General features: G+C 43.3%; 1 protein-coding gene across 1 annotated transcript in view; it reads right to left on the bottom strand.

Moving 5' to 3' along the window:
- TNR (tenascin R) overlaps positions 1–12,377 on the bottom strand; it is a 297,381-nt gene that overhangs the window by 44,729 nt on the left and 240,275 nt on the right. Inside the window, exons 5-7 of the mRNA XM_084637752.1 lie at positions 11,917–12,180; positions 9,581–9,696; positions 5,834–5,984 (exon numbers count right to left, since the gene is read on the bottom strand). Coding sequence (XP_084493878.1) covers positions 5,834–5,984; positions 9,581–9,696; positions 11,917–12,180 — 531 coding nt within the window. The remainder of the gene's footprint in view (positions 1–5,833; positions 5,985–9,580; positions 9,697–11,916; positions 12,181–12,377) is intronic.

Consider the following 12,377-nt stretch of genomic DNA (forward strand, 5'->3'; position numbering starts at 1 on the left):
AAGGGGTCTGTTAAAGGGTGGATGGATCTGAATAGATTCTTGGGTTTGGTTCAGGTTTAGGGTGTTCATGGGAACCTTCTTCTGATATGCCAAGATTCATATGGAGTGGGACTACACCAAGAAGAGTAAGCCATTCATCATAGATTCCAAGGCCAGAAGGGACCATTGTGATCATCTAGTCTGGCCTCCTATATAGCATAGGCCAGAGAACTTCCCTGAATCAATTCCTGTCTGAACTAAAGCAGATCTTTTAGAAAAACATCCTAACTTGATTGAAAAATTTCCAGAGATGGAGAGCCCACCACAACTCCCAGTAAGTTGTTCTAAATCTTAATTGCCCTCACTGTTAAAAAATTGTGCCTCATTTCTAGTCTGAATTTGTCTAGCTTCAACATCTAGCCATTCTGTCTTGTCGTACCTTTTTCTGCTAGACTGAAGAGTTCTGTTCCCCATGTCAGTTATTATAGACCAGGGATCTCAAACTCAAATCACCACGAGGGCCACATGAGGACTAGTACATTGGCCCAAGGGCCGCATCACTGACAACCACCCCCGCCCCCCGCTGCCACCGGCCCTGCCCCCACTCCACCCCTTTCATGAGTCCCCACCCCATTCCAACCCCTTCCCCAAAGTCCCCACCCAACTCTACCCCCTCCCAGCCCCTCTTCCAGCACCTTCCCCAAATCCCTGCTTCTTCTCCGCCTCCTTCCCTGAGCGCACGGCTCCCCGCTCCTCCCCCCTCTCTCCTGGAACATGCTAAGCACCGCCAAACGGCTGTTTGGTGGCGGGAAGCACCTGGAGGTAGGCAGAGGAGCGGGAACACAGTGCGCTGGCAGGGGAGGGGGGGTGGCGGATGAGGGGAGCTTGGCTGCCACAGGAAATAACTCAGGGCGGGGAGCTTGGCGGGCCACAGTAAATAACTCCGTGGGCCACCTGCGGGCTGCATGTTTGAGACCCCTGTTATAGACTGTGATCAAGTCACCCCTTAACCTTCTCTTTGTTAAACTAAACAGATTCAATGCCTGTGCAGTCTTTCACTATAAGGCATGTTTTCCAGACCTCTAATCATCCTCATGGCTCTTCTCTGAACCTTCTTCAATTTATCAGCATCCTTCTTGAATTGTGAACTCAAGAGCTGGACAGTGTTCCAGCAGTGGTCACACCCATGCCAAATACAGAGAAAATATCATCTCCCTACTCCTACACAATATTCCCCCGTTTCTACATCCAAGGATCATATTAGCCCCTTTGGCCAACAGCATTGCATGGGAAGCTCATGTTCAGCTGATTATCCATGATCACCACCAAGTTCTTTTCAGAGTTGCTGCTTTCCAGGATAGAGTCCCCCATTCTGTAAGTAAAGCCTGCATTATTTATTCTTAGACGTATGACCTTACATTTGGTCATATTAAAATCTGTATTGTTTAAGATCCAGATTGCTTTGTATCAATGACCTCTTCTCTTCATTATTTACTACTTCCCCTATCTTTGTGTCATCTGTAACCTTTACCAGTGATGACTTTATGTTTTCTTCCAGGTCTTTGATAAAAACGTTAAATAGCCTAGGGCCAAGGACTGATCCCTGCAGGACCCTTCTAGAAACATCCAGGCTTAATGATAATTCCCCATTTACAATTACATTTTGACATGTGTCAGCCAATTTTTAATAAACTGTGGATTTCCAGTGTGCTGAAAATATGAGAAGAGTTGAGAAAACAACTAGCACTTTCAAGAGACTTTTCAAAACTTGACATTAGTTACAATATCCCAGAAGTTCTACCCATCCTTTACAAAAGAGAGAGGAGTTGTAGCCAGATCTCTAGATCTTGGAATAATTGCACTCGGACTCACAAGAAAGCAGCAATACCCCTTGGGATTTCCATTGCTCCCTGTTTGATCTGGAAATCCCACAAGGTTGTGTTGACATTTCTACTTCCTCTCTTAGAAGAAATCCAGAAGTGCAGGGACCACAAGGAAATAAAAAATAATCTAAAGAAAAAAGTTACATGGTGAAAAGTTTGGGTTCAAATTCTGGGTTGATGCTGTTTGATTCTAACTGCTTTGCCTGTCTGTAGGTATTGTAATGACACACAGTCTGTCAAGCATCTGTGTATTGGCCACGTGCTGTAGCAGCATTAACATGCAGCGCCTGCTGCACAGCCAATTCTGAGACTTATTTTCTACCTGGGGATCTGAGATCTGTAATCCAGGTTCATACTGTATGGGCGCTTGCTTGCTTGTTTGTTTTACTAGTGACAGCCTAAATTGTATTCTGTAACTAGTACTAAATGCCCTGGTCTTGTAAGCTAGGGTTTAGGTAGTGCAAAGCAAAAATGTTATTTTTTTAAAGTGCATTTTGTATGTTGGACAGGTTTCACTGGATAATAAACATATACTGAATATCTAGATCTCCAGAGGGGGCTGAATGTTGGGGTGATCTAAGAGGTTTCTAAACACACAGTTAGTCTGAAATAGCTCTTCTTGATTAACTCCAGATGTGGATGCTCTTATTCCAGAATAGAGAACCTTATTCTAAATTAGTTTAGTGGATTAAGATTGTAGGTGTTGTATTAATGGAGCATGAATACAATGCCTACAAGTCCTGCATGGTTTGCTGCTCAGGTGGATAGACTAATTAGTTGCTAAAAAAATCACAAGTTTTCAGCCGGGGAAACTGGTGGTGCTACTGCAGAACATGCTGAGCTTGCATTTTTGGCTTGGATTTTCAAAGCTGCCTAAGGGGTTAGGTTCCCAAACCTCAATGAAATTCAATGGGATCTGGGCACCTATTTCCCTTATGCACCTTTGAAAATACCAGCCTCTGTGTGAACATTTAACATGGGAGTATTAATGGACTGTAACCCAAACATCAGTCTGTCCCAAATCTGGTGAATTCCTTGTGACCAGAGCTGGGCAAAACTTCAGGGAAGAAAGTTTAAACTCATCGGCAAAGGTGTAGAGGTTCCAGCCACACCAACTGGGGTCTTTCAAGGGTTGGTGTGCCTGGACTGCACAATGGCTTTGGGTGGAAAATCCTGTTTCTGCTCAAAACAAGAAAAGTTTTGGCTGTTTCAGCTGATCTTTACGCTGAGATTTTGGGTTCATTACAACTTAAAATCAAACGGATCTGGTTCTACCCTCCCATAACCAAAACAGAACAGAAAGGCTTGCATTAGAGAGGGTGAACCAAATCTCCAGATTCAAAAATCTCTGGAGCTTTAGGAGCAGTCATATCCAGATCCAGACTCTGTGGCTGACCCCTCTCTGTATAATGGGCCAAGCCAAACCAATCCACCAGATCTAAACCCCCACATGCTGGGAAAGCTGGGATCCAGCAGTTTGAACCCATCTCTTTGCAGTTGGAGCCTATCAAGAACCACACTTTGCTGAGTTAGAGGCGAGATCATGGGGTGAAATTCTATGGCTTGTGTTTTGCAGGTGGTCAGGCTAGATGATTGCAATGATCCCTTCTGGCCGGAAGATTTATGAATCTTTAATCTACTTTGTACAATCCCTTATGAACTGAAAGCACTGTGAGTTTGAGGCTGCTCTATGTGCAATAGCTGCACTCCTTAGGGGAATGGAAACATTTAGTCATGACCAGTAGGTGTCTCTGTTAAGCCACATTATGCAAGCAGCTGCTAAACACACAAACAAAGCAATAGGAAAGGATTTGTGTTTGTTTGCAGAGATCAGGTAGACTAACATCTGCAGCAAGATGCTAGATTCTCTCCTCTAATGTTAGAAAGACTCTCCTGTGCTGACTGTAGAGACCTCTCTGTTATATTGTGCTTTTTAGGATAATTTTCCTAGGAGCCCTTGAGTCTCCAGCTCCATTAAAGCCCTAATTAGCAACCTCATGAGAACACATCTCTATGTAACCTTCACAGAGCTGTTTAAATGTGTGTTTCTGTTTGTAAACGGTGTGGCTGGAGGGAGCTATCTGACTGTCTTGCAAGGATTCAGAGTGAGAACTTAGATATGTGCTTTGCCCAGTGTTACCTTTGACTCAGCAATGAAAGGGTTAATTAGCTCCTGGTGTACACACCTGGAGACTCTAATCTGACTGACTGCGGGAGAAAGTGATCGGCTTGTGCCTAGCATAAAAAATTGGCTCTGAAGAGACCTGAGTCCATCAGTGTGAAGCTGGGAATGATGATTATCTGTTCTGTTCATTTCCTCTGGGGCACCGGGCATTGGCCACTATTGGAAGACAAGATCGAGTGCTAGATGGACCTTTGGTCTGACCCAATATGGCTGTTCTTACATTCTTGAGGGCCCTCAGCACCTCCCAGGATTTGGACCTTAACCTGTTATCTGGGTGTGCTGGGGGACTACTTGGTACAAGCACTTTTGTGGAACAGGGAACACTCAGTCTCCAACTTCAGAAATGTGCCTAATGTGAAATCACTAGAGGTGGGAAATTTACTTGGACAGAAAAATAATTGAACTGAGCCTTCACTTAGAACCCAAACTGGTCCTTGTTTGAGCTCAGTTAATGTTTCTCCATGCTTTCCCTGCACGAGAATCAGGCCAGGAGTGGGGGGAATTGTATCTATCTCGAGGCGGATAGCTACCCCAGTCTGTAAGTTTGTTCCTAGATGAGTCCTGGAGCTTTGAGCCCAGGAACTACAATTCCCAGGATGTACTGGGGAGTGTGGGGGAGAGAGGAGAAGGAACGGAAGAATGTGAGCTATATGTAACAGTGAGAGGAATTAATTTTCCCTTTGCTATTATCAAGCTCACTGAATCTTCCTCAAAGGGATTTAGGTACAAAAGAAGTGTCAAAATACTGTGAGAAGGGCTGTTCTTGTGGTGCTTCTGCACCCAGTTTGCAGCCCAGATGGAATTAGATTGTTCAGATAAACCCCAGATTTCAGGGCATTTGTTTAACCCAAATCATCATTCAGTTTAGAAGTTCATCAGTCTTTAGTGTGTCTTTGAGACTGAAATTGTGCAGCTCAGTCAGGTGTTATTATCATAACTGGGTCTGTGCCACAGAATTTGCATTTGTGTCTGACTTTCCCCCAAGCTCAAAGTGGGAGGATTTGGTTCTGATGTTCCAGGCCAGAGCTGTCTCCTAATTATTTCTTTCCTTGCAGAAATGATGTAGACCAAAGTAATCCCTGGTGTAAGTCAATGGCATTACTCAATGGGTGAATTTGCCCTCTGAGTTTATCTAGCAGAGAGTAAATTCAGTGTTGCAAGTTACCCTCAATAAAGAACCCTCAGAACCCTCACCTGAGCCTCCAAGCAAAGCCAAAGCCAAGTCTTTTCAGGGGTTAAAAACATTTCAGTTTTAAGTCAATGGAGCTACACTGATTTACACCAGCTGGGGATTTGGCCCATTGTTTGAATGTCTTGTTGGTGAAAGGTGCATGAACAAAACCCTGGAGACTGGATTCTTCTTGTAACCCAGGGAACTAGTACAACATTGGCAGCAGAAATGTAAACTACCCCACATCCATCCATCGATGTGCCCTGCCATGCTCTGGTGGGACCATCTCTAACTGTGAGAGGGGAGTTCAGTCTCCATGGCTATTCATTCCTTGGTTCCTCTGCTGAAACTGCCAATTAATGCCAATTGTGGTGGTGTTTTCTGTGATATGAACGCACATCTGCTGGGATCTGTATTGAGACCAGCACCTCATTTCACTTGGCCCAAATGATCCCCACCATCTTGTGATACCAGCCTTCAGCCTCTGCCGAACTGGATTATATCTGACCTGCTGACCTGGAGGTGAAAGGACAGCTATACAACACTGGGACCATGCCCTGTTCTGGGTCTGGAAAGACAGAGCATGCCTGAGGGCTAAAGGATGGAGTCACTCACAGGTGGAGATGCTGTCGGAGGTAGGGGGGCTCCTGGCTTGCTCCTTGAGGGCTACCACATTGACGATGTATTCTTCCCCAGGCTTCAGTCCTGTCTGGTTGAAGGTGGTGACACTGCTAGGAAGCTGTGCGATGACGCCACCTTCATTGTTCTAGGGAGATTAAAAAAGAAATCTGCACAGAAAGTTGGGGAGGGAGGAGTCTGGAACTGGTAACGTATTAAAAGGATGCAGCAGTAGTTGGAGAAAATAATGGGATGCCAGGTCAACTTGGCCCCAAATATAGAGCATCACTGGGGATAATGTACCCACCTGGGGAAAACTTACATACTCTCTGCATGTCTATTTCATAAGTGACCCTTATTCACAGTGGTGAGATCTTACTCATTCAGTTATTCCCATTGTTTACAATGGGCCTGCAGGTCTGATAAGTGCTCATAAATGTGCATAAGGGCTGTACGGTCTGTCCAAAAGATATTACATGCCTCAGGATGGGTCGACTCTTTTGCCAAGGGTCCCAATACCCCCTCGCAGCCAGCAGTGGCTCACAGAGTCAGATGCATCTCATGCCGTTCACCCCTCAGTTGTTGCTTCCAGATGGCTCGTAGGCAGACAGCATTTTTCTCAATCCCTGTTTTTAACTAGTGTGCGTGTTCAAGCTGGTAGAGCGACTTCATATGAGAACAGTCAGTGAAAAAGGTCCGGGATTCATTCCTCTCTCTTTGTGGCACTTCTCGGCTGCCTGGAGTATCCTGTGGTTTATATATAGCTGTGAAACTGCAAGGCCTTTGTTTTTGGCACACAATACTTTTGAAGTATCTCTATTAAGTCTTTATACTCCAAGTTATTTCCTCTGGAAAACATAAGTCTTTAAGCAGCTGCAAATGTCACCTTTCCTGCCAGTGTTAGCCAAATAAAACTTTTCTTGTCATTGTCTTCACTAATAACATACTAAGCAAACCTTTGCACATAGATTTCCATTCGCATTCTTCCTTTTTCTCATTAAACTAGAAATCTTCCACTTTGTCCCTAAATTGCCATTTTAGCTTTTCTAATATTCTTTTCTCTTTTTTAACCTCTTTGTGGCTTTGTCATTTTCTCTGAGTTCTATTGCTTTGCAGAGCCGTTCCCGCTATTGCTGCAAATCTCATTGTGTTTTTTCCTTTCGCACAGAGCCACCATATATTTGCCATCTGAAATCACTTTTATTTTATATTATGGAGCAACAGCAACAAAAAAGACCAGAATTAAAGTCCCCTTAGATCCCCAGTGCTCTTGTATCTCTATAGCAGTCTGCAGAGATTGTGAGAACAAACGAGTTGTTGTCTCACGCAGAGTTCTTAGAAATATGACGGTACAGTGCACAGAAAGAAATAGTATCCTACTTTCATATCCCACATAAACCACAGCTTTAATGTCAATGTGATATTATTGCTGTAGCATATATTTACTTTTCACTCTTGATTTTGTTTGTTTAATGTTTGCATTTCTTTCCCTAAACAATGAGAATAGCTGGTCAGTTTCATTTTAGTTATAGTCAGTGTCTAGTCCCTTTTCACTGTCAGGGTTTTAGAATGGCAGTGCAATGCTGTGATGTTTTTTGGAGGGAAATATTGTATCTGGAATGTTTTAAAATACCTTGGAAATGTTTCTGTTGGTCTTAGGATTTTAAGAATTTAGTTTTACAAATTTTAAAGTTGGGATACATTTGACCTGAAAAGTTCACTTGAAATTTACAGATAATGCATTTAGGCTGAGATTTTCAAAGCCACTGGAGGGACTTACCTGCCTTTATTAATCACACACCGCAGCATGATTAAAAGCTATATTTTTATTTCTCCTATCATGTAGTGTACCACTGTTTATAAAATTCAGGTACCTCACAAACTTTTTCTACTGTACCTGTCCTGTTCCATTCCAAGGTGTTACTTAATTGTTCCTGTATCTACTTGGGAAAATTAAACTGCATTTGTAATGGGGACTAAGATCTAATAGGAAAATGGTGGCCAGTGGTTTGTCTTTCTTGTGCAGGCCGAAATAAAAGTGTCACAAATTGCATTGCATCGTGACATCATTATGCTTGGGGCTCCACCTCACGATGTCAAGTTAAGGCAGGACTACTTGTGGCATTGAGCCTGGATTCATTGTGACCCTGCACTGTCATGTCTGAGACAAACAAGGGACTATTTCCTTGGGTCATGGGACAGAGTCATGAACATTAGGACTGTGCAGTGACTCTAGGGAGCGATGATGATCTTCACAAAGAAATCGGGTGAGATAGCCAAGTGCACTTCTGAGACTCCGCTTCCCCATCTTGAAATGGATATCCTAGCATTCATGTCAATCCTTATGTTGTGAGGATTGATTCACTAGTGTTTGTACAATGTTTTAAAGATGTGCTAGTTTTAGTTCACTTATGGCTCTGGTAGTGTTTCCATTAGAATTTCTTATTTTTTAGTGGCTTATCCTGATTTTGAATGAAAATTACCTCTGGTCTTATAAATGCAATTCATGAACTGCAACTCATAAGAGAATTTTGCTTTTGTGTGTGTGTGTGTGTGTGTATACACATATACAATTACAAAAATATCCCTCCGGCCCTTTTGGAAACCAAAGTTAGAAACCAAAGTTGTTTTTGTCAATTTCTGCTCATCTGGATTTTGTTTTTGTACTGGTTCTGATGGTATATTTTCATTTATTTCACAGAACCCTTGTTTACTTCAGTGGGAGTTTTTCCTGAGTCAAGGCAATATAATTGGACTCTTCATCCACATTTTTTTTATTGTAAGATGTGTAGGATACACTTGTAGAGAGGTGCCAGATACAAGTTGAGCTGTAGTTCTATACAAGTGGTACAATAACTGAGAATAAATATTAAATATAGCATCAGTGACAACTTTATTGTTGTTTTGTCTATGCAGATAAAATGTTTAAAATTTAGGGCAACAGTTTCAGCCTTCAACTTTCATTTTTGCAAGCACAAATTGTACCTGTTCTATAATTGTGGTTACAATTTTGCAGCGGAATTATTTGTAATTGTGATTTAGGCTGCTTGGAGTCTGAGAGCTACTAAGTGCTCAATACTTCTGAAAATCAGGCCACATATTTGGGTGACTAAAAATGGATTTAGGTGCCTAGCTTTAGACACCCAAGCAGGTTTCTATCATGGGTTTTTAGAGATGGTGATCAAATGCCTCATTTTCACACTGATAAGTTAGAACAGATGAATCAATTGCTGAATTGTTCAGAAAAGTCTGATCAAAGTCAGGGCAAGAAGGTGGGAGAAAGAAAATAGAATGGAGAAGGGAAAGAGAGAAAGGTATGTGAAAGGAGATGGAGGGAGAGAGTAAGGGAAGAGAGCAAGAGGACAGATAGAGGAGGAGAGGGAAGGAGAGCTAGAGGACCCATTTGTTTATATGATAAATGTAGGATCTTTTTCATGGAATTCCCTCTATAGGAATGCATGTCCTGATACCTAGAATCCATGGAAAATAGTGTTCAGTGCAGAGCTGAGATTAATTGATCCAGATTATGACCTGGTGTTTTAGTGCTTTGTTTTGGCATGGGTGGGCAGGGGGCAGAGTAGGGGTATCATTCAGATGGTGTTTACCTAGCCCTGCACCATGCCCTGTTCTGTGTGTGTGACTGCTCCTTTAAACAGGGACCTAGTATTGTGACTATGCCACAGAGCTGACTTTGGGTGGCCAGCAGTGGCAGGGCAGGGCAGAGGCGGTCCCCGTTGTTGTTACCTTGGGGATGAAGCTTATCTCCCAGCCATCAAAAGAGAAAGAGAAGGGCTCCCACTGCACCTCCACGGTGGTCTCTGTGATCGTCTTGAACTGCAGCCCTTTTGGAGTGGAGAGATCTGAAATGCAGCAATGCAGATCACATTAGCTAGGCTGTGGCCCTGTTCCTGCTTTAATGACACAGCTCCCCACAGCGTGAGACACAGGACACCCTACATCCCTGACAGCTCTGTTCTCCTTTGACTATGCCCATCTAGGTTAGTCAGGTTGGGTAAACCTGACTGGTAGTGTCAAGGGGGGTGTCATGAAGTAGGTACTGACAGTTGGTTGGCAGTTTTCTGTTGGAATGAGTTTCCAGTGGAAAATGCCCTTTTTTCCCCTTCAAAATCAAACTTTTTTGTGGGAGAAAAGCACTGCTGAAAGTGAAAAAGGGGCAATTTTAATGCTTTTAATGAGCCATCATCACACCCAGATACATTTTGAATAGCATCATGGATATTATCAAGGCCACATGTGTAATATGGCTGTGATAGAGAGGAAGAATGTTCCAGTGGATAGGGTGCTTGCCTGGAATTTGGGAGATCTAGGTTCAGTGTTTTGCTCTGACACAGATTCCCTCTGTGACCTTGGCCAAGTCACTTAGTCTCTCCATGCCTCAGTTCCCCTTCTGTACAATGGGAAAATGAAGATAATGCTATGTGTCCTTTCCTAATTCACAGGGCTGCTGTGAGGAGAAACACACTGAAGATTGTGAGGTGCTCAGATATTATGGTAGTAAAGGCCATAGAAGTACCTCAAATAGCTAAAGTTGTGTAAGGAAGGGCCTTATGTAGGAGGTTGAGAGGGGGCAGTGCTTCAGGGGATAAGTTTGGATAAGCTTTTGAGAATTAAGAACATAAGAATGGCCACGGTGGTCAGACCAATATCTAGCCCAGTATCCTGTCTTCTGACAGTGGCTGATACCAAATGCTTCAGAGGGAATGAACAGAACAGGGCAATTATTGAGTGATCCATCCCGTCGTCCAGTCCCAGCTTCTGGCAGGTGGAGGTTTAGGGACATTCAGAGCGTGGGGTTGCCTCCCTGACCATCCTGGCTAATAGTCATTGATGGACCCATCCTCCATGAATTGTAGGAGTGTACTCAGAATGAATCTGAACTCCTGACATTCGCTTCTCATTATTCAATCCTAGAGATGGCCTGAACCAAAATCATGGACCAGCCGTTGGGGATCTAGATGTGATTTTTTGATGCTCAGGTCCATCTCTATTATAAAACTGATTTCAAGGAAAATAAACAAGAAAAGGCATCCATGTATAAGGTGCAGCCTTGTATGAGAGAGAGCCTTGTACCCTGTGTGTTTGTGAGGTTGAGGGGGAAACTACATCTAGGGCAATCTTAGACCAGAATTTTAGTCCCTTTTGATGGCAGCATATGCTTGATCCAAACCCCACTGAAATCAATGGAAAGACGTCCATTAACTTTGATGGGTTTTGGTTCTGTATTAGCAAAGGCCTCACTGGCATTCATTCCACAAGAGCATTATGTCAATAACAGCCAGCTTTAATTCAGGAAGAGTTCTGTATGGGGTTAACTTTATTTCAGAGATGTTCTGGTGCCACCAAAGCATTATTTTTCAAACAGCAGAGCTGGCTGGAAAATGTCCCTTCCCCCCAAGTAAAATTTTAACTTTTCAGCAAAAAAATTGAAAGCTGAACATTTTTAGCTGTAAACTTTCAGTTTTAAAATGGAAAATTTGATTTGGAAATGCTATGATGGTGCCAAATGGGAATTGTATTTCAAGCATGTTGTGTCTCCATTCTCCTCTATGGGCCAAGTTTCTCAGTTGGACTACATCTCCCATGATGCGCCACAATCCTCCCATCTTACTGAGCCACCACCCGTGTGCATCCTGGGAGTCGCCAGCCATGGAACAGCATGAGAGATGCAATGTGGCCAGGGAATCCAGTCCTAGAGGAGAACAGGGGGCAGGAGGTTGTTGTGACAGTATTTCCTAATAGAAATATTTTTGTTTTGCTTTTTGGTTTTCAGGTGTTCAAGTTTTTGACAAAATTGTAAATTTTCTGTGGAAAGTGGACACTTTTTTGTGAAAAAAATTAGTTTTGTCAAAAACCCACTTTTCTGTTGAAATATAGTTTTGATGGAAAAATTTCAACCAGCCTTAAACACACAATTTTAAATGATGGCAACCATGTACCAGAAACTATATTAGACTGGGAAAGCTGTCTGTCAGGGTCCACGGGTGTATATGAGACTGCTCTTCTTTCTATTACTTCTGGCCAATGGGGATAAAATTGTATGGTGGAAAAGCAATACTTACGGGTAGTCACCTTGGTAGTGACGGGGATGCTAAGGATGTCGCTGATGACAGCGTAGATGGTGATGTTATATGTTTGGCTTGGCTCCAGCTCCTTGATGGTGACAGCACTCCATTCTCCAGGCACCCGTTGCTGGAGCTGAAGGCCCCCTGGCACCACTGGCTGGTAGGAGATCACATATTCTGTCACTGCCATTGGCCCATCCCATTCCAGGTCAATGGACCTGTCACTGATCCCAGCCACTCGCAGATCCTCAGGTGGGGCAACTAAAGGGAGAGGTGATAGACAGGGAGTGTCAGAGAGTGCATGGCTTATCCATCCTCCATCTCGCTACTTTAGGCATGATGTTCTTCTTGGGCTAGGGACTAGGATCACATTTAGAATTGGTATGAGGTGTGACATGGTCTCTCCTGAACCTTTTCATCCATTCCTTGTAGGGGGCTAGTCAATATTTATCTGTGGT

Source organism: Lepidochelys olivacea (assembly GCF_965140295.1).
Source record: "Lepidochelys olivacea isolate rLepOli2 genome assembly, chromosome: 8".
NCBI lineage: Eukaryota > Metazoa > Chordata > Testudines > Cheloniidae > Lepidochelys > Lepidochelys olivacea.